This window comes from Mustela nigripes, chromosome 3, assembly GCF_022355385.1.
Source record: "Mustela nigripes isolate SB6536 chromosome 3, MUSNIG.SB6536, whole genome shotgun sequence".
Classification (NCBI taxonomy): Eukaryota; Metazoa; Chordata; class Mammalia; order Carnivora; family Mustelidae; genus Mustela; species Mustela nigripes.
In genome coordinates, this window is record NC_081559.1 from 30682435 (window position 1) to 30696641 (window position 14207).

The 14207-nt window shown below is 43.2% G+C and overlaps 1 protein-coding gene across 4 annotated transcripts in view; it reads right to left on the reverse strand.

Moving 5' to 3' along the window:
* EPHA4 (EPH receptor A4) overlaps positions 1-14207 on the reverse strand; it is a 143644-nt gene that overhangs the window by 24147 nt on the left and 105290 nt on the right. For all 4 annotated transcript variants that reach the window (XM_059393574.1, XM_059393573.1, XM_059393572.1 and 1 more), the window contains exons 7-9: positions 10929-11053; positions 9577-9736; positions 8120-8231 (exon numbers count right to left, since the gene is read on the reverse strand). In XM_059393574.1, the coding sequence (XP_059249557.1) occupies positions 8120-8231; positions 9577-9736; positions 10929-11053 (397 nt within the window). The remainder of the gene's footprint in view (positions 1-8119; positions 8232-9576; positions 9737-10928; positions 11054-14207) is intronic.

Below are 14207 nucleotides of genomic sequence, written 5' to 3' on the forward strand. Positions count from 1 at the left end.
TTCATTGTCACAGTCGGCGCTGTAGCTACAACCAGAATAACCACTACCACCAGTCTCATTATCATATCATAGGATATTCTTAAAACAATAGTTTTCTGGTTATTGGTTTCAGCTGTTGCTTACAAATGTATCAATTATTAATGAGAATTTAAAAGGTAAATATTTGCTTTTTACTGGATTACATTCTATAAAAGAGTTTGCAGAGAACTTGCAAGTGTAAAGATGAAAAGTTTCCCTTTGTAGCTGAATTCTCTTTCCAAAGAAATGGTGTATGATCTCACCATTGGCATTTTGTTCTAAATGTCCTGAAGAAATGAGATTTTGGGGGTGGGGAGGGAGAGGAGACAGACGGCTGGGTCAGCTAAGCATTGGATTCTTGATTTTGGCTCGGGTCATGATCTCAGAGTTGTGAGATCAAGCCTGTTTTCAGGTTCCACACTCACTGAGGAGTCTGCTTAAGGCTCTCTTTCTGCCTCTCCCTCCGTCCCTCTGCCATCCCCACCCTGGCTTGCACTCACCCTCTCTGGGGGGGAAAAAAATGGGATCTGGGTGTAATAAAAGTCTTGAGAATCAGAAATCCTGAATATATGTAAATCTCAAGTCAATAATTTTGATGCACTGCATATGTATGCATGTATGTATATCTATGTGTATGTGTGTAGGTCACAAGAATCAAAAAATCAACTCAGTTGGTACTATAGCTTTTCAAAGTTTGGCAAAATGAGACCAATTAAGTGAATACAATGTGTACATTTATGTTTCTGCCCCAGATGTAAAGTTGACATTGGAGTTCTTCTTGTGTTTTCTAGAAGCTTCACAGACGAGCTAAGCCAAGATTCTTGCAGGTAAGGAAGCTGACCCAAGATCCCCTCCAGGTCACAGAGCATTTCAACAGTGGGGCTCTGTCAAATTCTGGAAACCTGACCTCTGTCTGAAGAAGCAGAGAAGGGGGGATGATCGTATAGGAGAGAGAAGAGCAGAGCAGTGGATGGGCTGCTTGGGGCGACTGGAGAGGAGCCCCAGCATGATCCGCACATCCCTCCAGATTGTCTGCAGAGGTCCCTCCATGGGTATCACTGCCCTGCAAGTAGTAACACCTCACGCTTTCACACTGCATTCAGCTTTCCAAGGTGCTCTGGACACATGACCATGCCCTCCCCTGACTATTTATGAAGCAGGAACCAGCTCTGTAAAGAGAGATTCAGTCACTCAGGTTACCGCCAAGTGTGTGGAATGCAGTCCCAAATAATAGTTTGTCTTTTTACTTTGCTTTTAACTTAAAAAGGGCCATCATTTTTAAATGATTTAAAGGGCCACAATATTTAATTGTATCTTCCCAGCAAGAACAGGAAATAGGCAGGCAGGCAGGCACACACTCAGTTCCACTGTACAGGTGAGGCAGGGCGTGCGGGGCGGGCCGGGGGGGCGGGGTGTGTGGTTCCCCCACAACCCTCTTAGCAAGGAGAGGAGCGCACCACCTGCCCTGATCTGCTCACAATCTCACATGCCTCTCATAGTACTGATGAACCTACATCAAGATCTCTGATGAGAGTTATTATAAGCAATACTACATTGTTCGTCAGTAAATCCACTGAAACTGGATGCCACTGCTTTCAGAATCCATCGGTTCATCAAAGAAATGAAACACTTTGAAATGTCCTGAAACCAAACATTTGCATGAAAGATGTAGTTCCCTCCATCGTTCCCCACCCCTTCCACATTTTAAAGGAAATATAAGAGTGTAAGGTCAGGAACTATGAAAACAAGATTTTATGTCAGGGAAACGCGTGGCTCGGTCCCAGGGGTGTGATAGGGTCCTGCCAGCCTGAGCGATTGTATCTTATCAGAGCTCCTAAAAGCATTATCTAAAATTACAAGTATATCTCTTGAACCACTTTAGATCTCCAATACTGATCTGAATGTCTTTCCTTTAGAGAAGCAAAATAATGCATTGAGCAGGAGAGCTTTGGTGCCAACTTTAAAATACCACCAAGTCTGTCAAAAACCCTGTAATATACCAACAGAAACAACAGCCTCCAGCTGCCCAGGAGGACAGTTACCTGTTTCCCATCAAGCACATCCATTAAATACGTGTGAAGCCAGAGGAAATGCAAAATGGCAGGGATCATGAATTCTAAGACCCACATGCCCATCCCCTCCTCAGACTTCTAAACACAAAAGGAGGAATTAAACATGAAGTGAAGGTGTATTTCTAAAGAAACTTCTTGACTTGCAGTGTTCCTTGGGGGAGAGGCCCCTCGGGAGTACAGAAAATGCTAGAAAAGAAACACAAGGAATCACCCTGTTCAAACCCTAATGGTAGCCTATTAGCTTTTTCAGAAGATACTGGAAGCTGAAATGCTTATGTCTGCCTCTACCTTTGTCACCTGATGACCCTTTCTCCTTGGCTCCGGGGAGGACAATGCGTCCGTTATTGTTCCAAGAAAGAAAGCCCATTGAAGCCGGTCAGTCAGGCTGGAGGGCGCCACAGGGCCAATAGAGGTGCTAACTTTAAATTGACCTCCATGGGTGGATCACCTGAATGGCAGAAGGAAACCTTTGTTGAAGATTTTCTAATTACAGGGACTCAGACAAGCTGATTAAGACAGGGTGGGGAGGGGAGTGGTTTGTTAGTGAATGCTCCAGAAGGAAGCAAGGGACCTTTCATCCGCAGGAGTGAAAGGGAAGAGCTTCATCCCGCAGGTGAAGCTGAGAGTTTGGAAGCTGAGCCCTCCCCAGCCCGGGTCAAAGGGGGACAGAATCAGGGTATTAGCAGGCATTGTGGAGGAACAGCGTGAGCCCCGAGCCTGCCCTCCCAACCAATGTGTCCTTCTGCCACCTTGACTATTCAAAAACACAAACAAAACACCGGAGGGGGAGCGTGGCAGGGGCCCAGAACAAACCCCGCTTTGATTAAAATACTAACTTCCCTTGATCAAGTGGATGGATTTGATTGATGTGGTTCACTGTTTCAAAACTAATTAGTAAAAGGTAAGTAATTTATTCAGCTAAAGTGCAGATTAAAGAAGATAAAGCAATGTAATAACTAGCATGGCTCCAGGAGGACCCTTTGCAGCGTTTAATGGCATCACCCACGAAGATTCATAGAAGCCATCCTTCTCTTCCCCTTCCTTAAGCTGTCATTGTTCTTGCACCGAATGATGTCTAAATGTTCTTCCCGAGCCACATTCTGAAATGGGTGAAATTGAACTGTACAACTGCACGCAAGTTGTTTAGAAATGTTCCCGCAGTTCCATCTGCCCCCTAATTGTATGAATTTACATGACTTCATCAGAGCCAATTTAGGCGAACATTTGAGTGTATTCATTCTTATGTGATCATAATATTCCAATTAGGACACCAGGGAAGATGGATACAGACTGAATGGTAACTGTTTTCGCATTACGTGAGCAGTTAGCTCCAAAGTGGAAAAGCTGAGCCTTCAGATGAAGACAAAACCAACTCACGAAATCTGACTTTATAGTGTGCATTACATGGGCACAGTAATTCACAGACTACAAATGCTACCAACGGCACCGAGGAGACTCCTGAAATTTTGGTCCGCTAGTGTGGTCAGTATGGGCTTCCAATGTAGCCAGTATTGGAAGTCAGGAAAGATGGGCTCCTGTCCGAAGCAGGCAACTAACCAGTTGTGTAACCTTGGTTTAGTTCACTGCTCTCCAGGTTCCCAGTACAGAAGGAGCCAGTGTTAGAATGAGGTAGTTTCCTGAATCAGGGTCTTTTGTGTACTTCTTCACAAATTTTTACCACAACCTCATTTTTTTTTCTTTAAATCAATTTCACCTCTTTGAGTAAAGTGAGTACAATATATGTTACCATAAAAACAGACATAACCAAAACCCAGTAGCAATGCTCTATGCCTAGTTATCAGGCAATACTTGCCTCTCATCACCAAACTGGGCTTTAGAAATGAGTGACTCATCTTATATTCTAGTCCTTTCAAAAGTTTCCCTCACACAATAAAATAGTATTTGGGGAAGACACACTGGCCTCAAGCAACTGGGGATTAATCATATTTGGGACAACCTGACGAAATCACTTAATCACGTGTAAAGATGCAGGGGACCAGGGAAATGTGACACATTCAATCATTAGTCCCGGAGGTTATGACCTCATCATTGCATTTTATGATGTCATTGTTAGGAGTCGTTTCAAAAATCACTTTAGAAAGCAATAAAGTGGTTGCACGGTGGAGACCACCAATAGGTACCTACAGGAGTATGGGGAATGGTGCCTTATGCTACTCAAGAGAATGTACAGACCTGGTTGGGATGAACTTTCTAGGGACAGCATCCCATAAGTAAAGGGGTAGAATGCCTGAATAACCCAATAGCAAGAACAGCGGTGCGCTAGGAAAGCTGACCCAATACTTGAATTCCACATCAAGGATGAAGAGCGCGCTGACTGTAGATGCTTGTAAAAAAAAGTAAGTGAATTTTCTGGGGCGCCTGGCTGGCTCAGTCAGTTAAGCATCTGCCTCAGCTCAGGTCATCCTAAGGTCCTGGGATGGAGCCCCACATGGAGCTCCCTGCTCAGAGGGGAGCCTGCCTCTCCCTCTGTCCCTCCCCCTGCTCTTATTCTCTCTTAAAAACAAAAACAAAAACAAAAACAAAAAACTTATAAAAAGAGTAAGTGAATTTGCTTAGCATAATGGGGGTGGTAAAAACATAGCACAGATCTTAAGTCAACTTACTTTGTGTATCATTTTAAATATATAAATAAGATCTATAAATGTGGGAGTTGGAGTCATTTACTGAGATCTCTAAATGTTTACAACACATCCAAGTTGGCCAAATGAAGAAGCGATCTTCTCATTGAAAAAAAGGGGGATACCCTGGCTTGCCTAAAGCTCAGGCTTCTCAGTATAAAGAAAATATAATAAATGAGGCAATTGCTATCCAAAAGAAAAAAAAAAAAACTAGCAAGATACCAGCTGTGAGCCTGAGGCCGTTTCCTCTTTCCTAAATGACAAATTAGCACCAGACAGATTTTTCTTTGAGGTAATCAGGAGGGTTGAAGATTTTCTCACTGTGTGGGTCCCTGTCCTTTACTTCTGAAAAAAATCTCACACACCGTGACCTGGTGGGACTCGGTTGGAGGGGAATCACCTCCTAAGGGATCCCCTCGTCTCTATCATTGACTCTGCCATCAACCTTCTGTGGCTCTGAAGGGCGAGAAGCAGCCGGATCATTTTCCGGGCCAGGGTGTTCCACTTGTTACCTTCCCAGGGGGCTGGCAAGATTGCTTGGAGGTGTCATTTACCACCTTTCATTTCTACCCACACTGAACGCAGGGACCAGACTTTCGTCCGCACTACTGGTCTCTTCTCTCTTCACCTGTTCTTGCCGCACTGAAACATCGGCAGTCCAGTGTGACAGAGCACACCGTCTGTGTACGGAGAAGAATCAGCTGAGTGTGCATCAGCCGTGGCAAAGCCCGTCAGCTACCTGGCTCCAGGCGGCCTTTCCCGTGACAGCTTTATGGCCGACACTAAAGAAGAATCAATAGGAGGGCAAGGGGTTGACATTTCATTTTCTAAAAAGTGATCCATTGAGGACCAATCACCAAGCAGTGTTTATCAGCCTTGGGAAGTGACATTTTTTTCTTAAGGGGGGGAAGAAGGGACAAGAATCATCGCTGGGTAACTCGACAGGCTCAATTCTCTAAGGCGGGGACTCATAATTGGAAATCCGATGTATCTTCCTATCAATCCTAACTTAAAGAATAAAGTGATCAATAAAAGCAGAAACAAAATTAAGTCATCAAGTGTGCGATGCTATTTCCTATAGCTACAAGCTTTTAATAAGCTCGTCTTCCTGCATTACATATTCTTGTGCTTTTGCTTTCATTTTGTCAAAGTGAGGCATCCAAAAGAAACTTATAATGAGGTGACTTAGTCTTAATTATTCTGGTTTCACTGGTATATTTAAGGTGGCTTGGGGAAAAAAAAAGGTAACTCTAAAGAAAAGCTGGACAAGTAGACAAAGCTTCCCTTCAACATCAAAGAGGAGGTTGAGATACCACATGAGACCCACTTTCTGCAAAGGAGTATTCTCTCCAATGGTTCTAAGCATCACGTGGTCCTGGATTTTAGCCAAAGATTATTTCAACGTGGAGGTAATTAAGAAGTTTTTTTTTTCTTCTTCTTCTAGTTTTAGACTTTTAAACGTATTTATGATTAAATTTTATTGATTAAATTTTCAGGCGCAGAAATATATGATAATGAAAACAAAAAGCCCGTGTAATTTCCACTAAGTCTCCCATCCCACTCTTGCCCCCCACTATCTGATGGACATACATTATTGTGTCCCGCTCCCCTGTGTTTGTGTGCCTAACATGTGTATGTGCCCCAAACCAAAAGGCAATGGACAAGAAAGAGGTCCATCCTGACTGGCTTCCAAAATCAAATGCCAGAAAAGGAAAGAAAACTTGAAATTAAAATTCTGTTTAGGCCAAATCAGAGTTTCCAAAGACTGAGCTTTAACAATATATAGGGTGCAGTAGGCAGGTCTACGTAGACTCTATGTACAGTCCAGCAACAGGGAGAAGTGTTCACTGTGGATTTCACTTCTTCAGGAAGAACTCAGGGCTCTAATCAAACACAGAATGACAGCCTTTGCCTCCCAAAAAACAAACACAATGACAAATGTAGGTGGTGCCTACACACAATGACCTCTTGGTGCATACCGTGTTTAGAGCGACCAACATTGATTTCTGTAATTCCAGCGCATTTTGGAGCATGGGAGTGGGGAAGCATGATATTAATAGATACATGTGACAACTGAGACCATCCCGGCAAATTAGGATATACAGTCATGACCCTAATTATAATGTACCGCAAAGTGAGCAAAGAGTGTGATGGCTTGCTCAGGCCAGTGGCGAGAGCCAGAGGCATTGTTGAGACATCAATGAGATCACCAACAGGAGGGGCAGAGAGAGAGAGGACACAGCAGACACAGGGCAGGGAGCTGATCATGGCGACTGGGTGTCCAGTAGTAGCTCTCCCACAGAGGGAAAGTAATAATTCTAGACAAGTACTTTGTCTTCCTCAGTATCATGTTCCTTTTCTGTAATGGGAAAAGGCTTATACTGAAGAGGATTATTTTGATGTCCCCAGGTTCTGCCCTTCTTTTGCCAAAAGCCCCTCTTTGTGAAATAGTTGATAGCATAGGGGACTGAAGGCTGGAGAAGCCTAGATGTGGGCACATACTAGAGATGAGAGGCTGTCCCCTCTTGCCCCTTTCCTCTGGAGCCTCTGAGTAGTGTTAATAAGCAGATGGGAGCAGCAACAGTAAGGAAAAGTGGTTCAGAAAAACAGACTGCCAAGCCATTTTAATTTTTTTTCTTTTCTAGATTGGTTTTCAAGTATCGCATTAGATTGTAGACTTACACAGAATTAAGCAATCTGCTGTTTTAAATTCATTTCCAAGAACAATGCCATGCCCACAGTGTGCTTAATGGAAACTCTCTAGAAATGGTGATGGCCTCTCCCAAAAGAAGACCGAGTGTAACACTCCATCATTTGCTTTGGTTGCAATTATTATCAACCAAACTCAAGTTGAAGCGCCTACTGTGTGCTGGATTTAGCTACTTTACCTATCAAAATTCTCCCATCAGTAACTCTTAAGAGACAGATCTCTGAGATCCTCTATCCGTACTTTATAAAAGGGACACAAAAGGACTCGAAGAGTTTAAGTAATATAGCAAATGGCAAAGCTTAAATTTTGGACCCAAGTTTTATATGGCCTCTTTTTTTTGCCTCCGGCAGTAAGTCTAAGCTTAAGAGAGGTATAAATGTAACACCTTACAGCTTAGAGAATCTGGAAATCGCTCATTGGCTTGCTTCTCGGCTGGGTTTCCAGGAAATAGCTGGGTCTTTCCAGGACTCTCAGCTGTGAGGGCCGCCACCAGGGCAGGCGCAGCCAGCAGCTCCCATAGCGGTGTGCGGAGATCAAAGCCAAGAGGAAGGAGCTGGCTATACACATGCCCTGTTTATGATGCTAATCAAAAGCCTCAGCTTTGCGGGAGGAGACAAAAAGCTCCCTCATAAAAAGTGGGATGGGGGTGGGGGTGGGCAGCGAGTGGCTTAAGTGCTTACCTCCTGCTGATGACAAATGCCGCAATGAGAATGACCACCAGCACCACACTGCCTGAGACGGAGACCAGAAGGACGGTGGAGTTGGCCCCATCTCCAATGATCCGGGAAGGCACTGGCAAAGACAGTTACACAAGGATCACCTCTGGGAAGGTCCTATGAGCTAGAACTTCTGACTGGGTCACGAGTAATCAAGGTTGGAAGCCACCGGGAAGGCTCACAGCCTCTTTTGCCCTTTGATTAAGTATTTATGTGACAGCATTTCTAAGACAACCTTAATGAGATGAAGACTTTTCTTTTATATATTTGTAGGAAGAACTTCAACCAGAAGACTCACAAAACCCTCTGGTAAACCTTACTACCCATTGCTTTTTCTTCTTTTCTGGTTTCAGCCCTAACTCTTATTTAATGAAAGACACTTGGAAATTTCAAAAAGGACAAGCAATTTTGAATCCCTGCTCATCCCCCTCTCCAAATCTATCAAAAAACCTGCTCATTATTGACCAGATCAGATGCCACTTCCTCCTTGAAGCCTTCCAGAAATATCGCTCACAATTGTCAAACCCCATCAGATTCAATCCTAGAGTAGTTTCTCTTCTTTTTCACTCTTACTTTATTTAATAATTCATGAAGAAAATTACTTTCTAGAACTGATGTTGAAGATTCTTCTCTATGATCTCCTTATCCAGTAAGCTCAATCTCGATGTGTTAATTATACAGCCAGCTTACTCAATGGGCATCTCCTTTGTTCATATTTTCAAGTCAATCAATGAGTCCAACTCACAATGCTGAGAGTTGATGTTTGTCCAAAGGGTTTTTAAAAAAAAAAACAACAAACTGATCTGACTTGATTTAAACAGATTCTTAAAAATAAATAAAAGAAAATAAATCCAGTCCCTTCTTTACTCTTCCTAGGAGAAAACTTCCTAACTTCTTTAAGATAGTTATGCAACTCTCAATTCGTCCACTTAGCACTTCCATTTTTCTATGATCAGTAGAAGATTCAAAATAAGAAAAAGAAGAAAACACTTTCTGATCACATGAAAAGACAGAACAGTTAATATGAAAAAAATGCTCTTTTCTAAAGAGCATGAGATGGGGAGCCTGGGTGGCTCAGTCGTTAAGCGTCTGCCTTCGGCTCAGGTCATGGATCCCAGCTTCCTGGGACCCAGCTCCACATTGGGGTCCCTGCTAAGCAGGGAAGCCTGCTTCTCTCTCTCTCCCACTCCCCTGCTTGTGTTCCCTCTCTCACTATGTCTCTCTGTCAAATAAATAAATAAAATAATTAATTAGCTAATTAATTAAAGAGCATGAGCTTTTCTAAGTTACAGACATCGTCATCTCAAACCATGTTCATTGCCAACAGAATGTTCGCCTAACCAGAAATCAGGTACAGTTCCTTGGATCTCACTGTAATATGATTTTACCTGTACTGTAAAAAGGGCCTCAGAAGTTGGTACCTGTGTTGGTTGTGACCTCCAGGGGCTCACTGAAGTCACCATAACCAGCTGCTGTCCTGGCGCGGACATGGAACACATAGGAAGTCAGAGGATTCAGGCCTTTGATGTCTGTGTTCCTGGCAGCCGTCCGGACGATGCGGTAGCTCCGCTCATTCTGATCCTGCATCGTGGGGCAATAACATTAGAGAAGGTGGGAAAATAAATCCCCCACTTACTCTAGGCACATAATTAAAGGAACCAAGCCAGTATACTTAGAAGTTGAAAGTAAGGGGCATCTAGGTGGCTCAGTCAGTTAAGTGTCTGACTTCGGCCCAGGTCGTGGTCCTAGGGTCCTGGGGTCGAGCCCCACGTCAAGCTCCGTGCTCAGTGGGGAGTCTGTTTCTTCTTCTGTCCCTCACCCCACTCCTGCTCGCCCCCTCTCTCTCAAATAAATAAATAAAATTTTAAAAAGTTGAAAGTAAACAGAGATGAATAAACTCTAAACCTCCTGTTCACTTCAATGTTGGAAGTACCATTGTAAGATCTCGGACTCTGAAGGACATGTGGGGTTTGGGTGTGATCACTGTTGACACTGACCATATGCAGATCCTGACTTATGATCTTTTTTAAAAAGGAAATCAGATCATTTCCTTCTCAGTCCACAGCAATTTAACAGAAATAACCGTAAGAAGGTCTCTCATCTTTTTCTATTTTCTGTCTAGAAAATGTCAAAAATGCTGTAATCTGGTTTTAGTGAAAAAATAAATCCTGTCCCCTTTCTGCTTTTAATAAGGAAGCCAATAAGTGATTATCTTTAAAAAGAAAGAGAAGTCAATTGTTCATTTTCCAGACAATCTTGAATGCAAATAGCTCTCTTCAGAATTCTGTCCTTTAAGGGAGACAAGTTATTTGTAAAAATAATGTCTTTCTATAACTTTAAGAGGCTGAAAATGTAATTTTCCTTCCCTGATTTTCTATTAAAAGTCATCAAAACCCACACCTTGATTCTGAATAGCAGTGATCTACTTAAACAGATCATTATTTCGACTTTTATGAGTCACTCTCACTGATAGAAGGCTTATATATAAGAACCGTTTAGTTATCTTGATTTCCATTACTAGAAAGAAAAAATGGTTATATTAGAACACAATGTATTTTTCCTATTTTTCAAGATAAGCAAGTTAATACATAAAATTCGTAATTGGATTCGATTGGGGAACAAAATGCATTTGGTTTTGAGATTCACTAGCGTTTTGGATTTTTAACTGGCTAAATCTAAAGAGAAAAAGGAAGGAAAGAGGGAAGGAGAGAAGGAGTGGGGGACGGATGGTCAGGAGAAGAGAGGGAAGGAAGCTTGCTCATTCAAGTAATACCTTCTCATAATACTTGACTTCATACTCCAAGATCACCCCATTGGGCCTATCTGGTTCCAGCCAAGCCAGAGCAACACTGTATCTTGTAACTTCTTTCGCCTGGACCAAAGCAATGGAGGAAGGTGCTATTGGGAAAAACAAAAACAAAAGGGGAAGCAATCAATAATTTCATTTTACTTAAGAAAGGTGTGAAGGACTATCTCATCTTTCCCAGATTCCTGTGTCAGTCTTCGCCAGGACAAAAGCATACCATTTTTATGGTTCCTTCCAATATGCTGGTGTATGGTTGATCTTAGAAAGATATTCTCTGAGGTAAAAGCCTACAGCATCACCTCCACAGAACCTGCAGCCATTCTTCACGAAATCTATGGAGAACGCTACCTCCTTCTCTATTTTTTGCAAGTCGTGACATCCACTGGAAGACCTCCTTTTAAGTTCCGTAAAACTGCATCTCCTCCTACATCCCATGTTTCCAAGTGGTCATCTTACTGATCGTTAATTTTATACAAGCAGGAGAATCTGCCACTCTTCCCACGGGACGGTAGGAAGTGCAAACAATTTCTATCCTTTCCAATATAAATACAAGTACTGTTTAACTGTGGCTAAGTTTCCAGTTTGACGCAGTGATGCAAATAATGAAGAGCCCAAATAGAACAATGATGATCTTTCTGGACATGCGTGACGTTTTGAAGCTATTTTTATAAGAAGCTGAAATACTGCTTTTGCTGGCTGAGTAGCAAACTTTCTTCTTCCCACTGAGAAAGACGCAAAAGCAGCCCTCTATTGGCTGTGTTCGCAGGGGTTCTTCAGATTTATAAAACCAGGCTGCCCTCGTCTTCACTGTGATAGTCACATCTCCCGCTGTCGTCAAGCTCTGCTGGGACTGACAGTGACACAAATGTGCCATCTCTGGGGAGAAGGGGAGCATTCATGAAACCCGTCCACTTACCTAACAAAGCTGGTCTGTAGAACCAGAGATTAGGGGCCTCCCTCAACTGAATGTACAATCCTGTTTGCTACCAAATTGTGGAAATATGTGAAACCATCACAAAAAGTCCACTGAGGAACAACAACATAGCGTCGGGTCCTTCTCCTGCTCTTTCCCAACATACACACACAAGCGAACGTGCACACGGACCCCTTGCCCTATTTCCCTCTCCCACTCTTTTCCCCCCAAAGCTATTCCAGACTGAACCTCAGGCATAAACACCAATGAAAGGCATAGTGGATACACATGTCCTCCATCAAAGGCAACCCCAAGGTTAGTAACGCCAAACTGGGTGAGCAGAGCTGCACACAGCAGACATATGGAAGCCACTGAACATCTGAAGAAAATGAAAAACGGAAATGTGCTCATTAGCTGCATTTAGGCTTCCCTCCCCCCAACACACACACACACACACACACACACACACACACACACACAAGCGCACACACACATTTTCTCTCTCTCTTTCCTTACTGGTTGACATGCAACCATTGTCCAGCCAACTGCAAGGAGGGACTCTCTCTTAAATACAGAGACGGTAAGAAGGCTAAGAAGGCTGCCCGGCTGTGAAAAGCTGTTTCACTCTAGGTAATCATATATTGTCTAACAGAGCACTTCAGGATACACTCCATAAAAAGGGGCTCTTTAAACTGACGTTCAGGATTGGGACGTGAAATAGAAAAGCCAGGGTTTTCGAAAGAAAGCGGCAGAGGAAGGGGCGGGGGATCATCGAGTTACACAGTGACTTTCTCTCAGAAATGGTCTGGGTCAGATCCTGATAATAAACAGAATCTTCGGGAAAGAACTGTCTGGCTGCCCTTGGGGTGCCCTTGACTAAGCTTGGTTCTCTCTGACTGGGTTATCACTAAACAGCTGCACGTGGGCAATGAACCTGATTTCCATTTTAGAAGCCAGAGCAGCGGTGTTCCTGTGACCATTCAAGGGGGATATGAACTCAACCGAACTCCTCACAATACCACAGGCAGGGCGTCCCCCATATAATTGTGTAGACTATTTCTAATGCAGTCGTACTTGGAAAAATCCATATGCATAAACGTGTAAATAAACCAACCGTGTGTGCTGACTCTGCCTAAGGAGATGAGATGAAAGAGGAAAGTAGAACAGTTCCAGTTCCCGAAAGGTATTACGCTGTGTGGCTGTCATGCCTGAATTCTTACTGGACAGAGGTCTTTCAGAGAAGCATTTTTATCAGGCCACAGTGAAAAAAGCAATCCATGACCAAGTGAGATGAAAAAATACACCGACTACAACATGCAACTGCTCTGCAGTCAAACATGGTGGCCATTCCTCCCCCTGAAGAGAGCGCCTTACCGTCTCTGGTACAAAGAACACCAGCTTGGGAAGGAAAAACACTGGGCTTTACAGGGCTGCCACTCTGGAGGGAAGAGGCAGTCTGGCTGTGTGCTTCACATTATAAGCCACCCACGGGTTTTTCCCTTGACCTTCCCACCCTGCTTCTAACAAAGCCTCCATCTCCACATCTGGAAGCGGTCACCCTGCCAGGTGTGCCCGGCCGTGGCTTGCTTCCCCAGATGAGCCACTTGGCAATGGCATTTCTCGATCATTCTCCTACTCCAATGGTTCCCAAGCTTGTCTTCTCATGCCATTCAGGTAATTGCTGCCACATCCTTCTACAACTTGTGCTATGATTTCATTAATGGTGTTCTTGAACCCACATGCTACACTGACTCGAATTACAGTTAAGAAGAAACTTCCCATTACTGATATAAATAAAACCCTGTTAACAGCAGGTAACCCTAAAAATGAGTATGTGAGTAAACAATACCATCAGTGGTTGCTGGACATTCTTGTCTCTCCCTGCATTACCCAAAATAGGATAATCCAGGCACCAACTTGAGATTCTAGCCTTGGAATAATGGGAACAACTGAGGGAGAATTGAAAAGAAACTTAATTTTCACACGGGGCAATTCAGTATTACAGGACTTCCATATGGGTCTTCACTAAAATCATCTCTGGGGCCACCACTGTTAGGTTTCTACATTTTAGTAAACACTACCAAGCCTTTCTCAATTTAGAAATGGTTTGGATCCTGGGTCCCAACACCCTAGGGCTCTGCTCTTTGCTAACAAAATTATAAGATAATAGACCGATAGAATAACAGATTGAACATTCTTGCCCTTAAAATATGGTTCAAAAGGAGCTATGAAATATCAATGCCTTACTTTAAAAAGAGGGTTTCTCACCACAGTGGAAATTTTAGTCAACATAAAAAGACCAAGCAGAAAAAAAGGTGCTGCTTGTCTCTCAC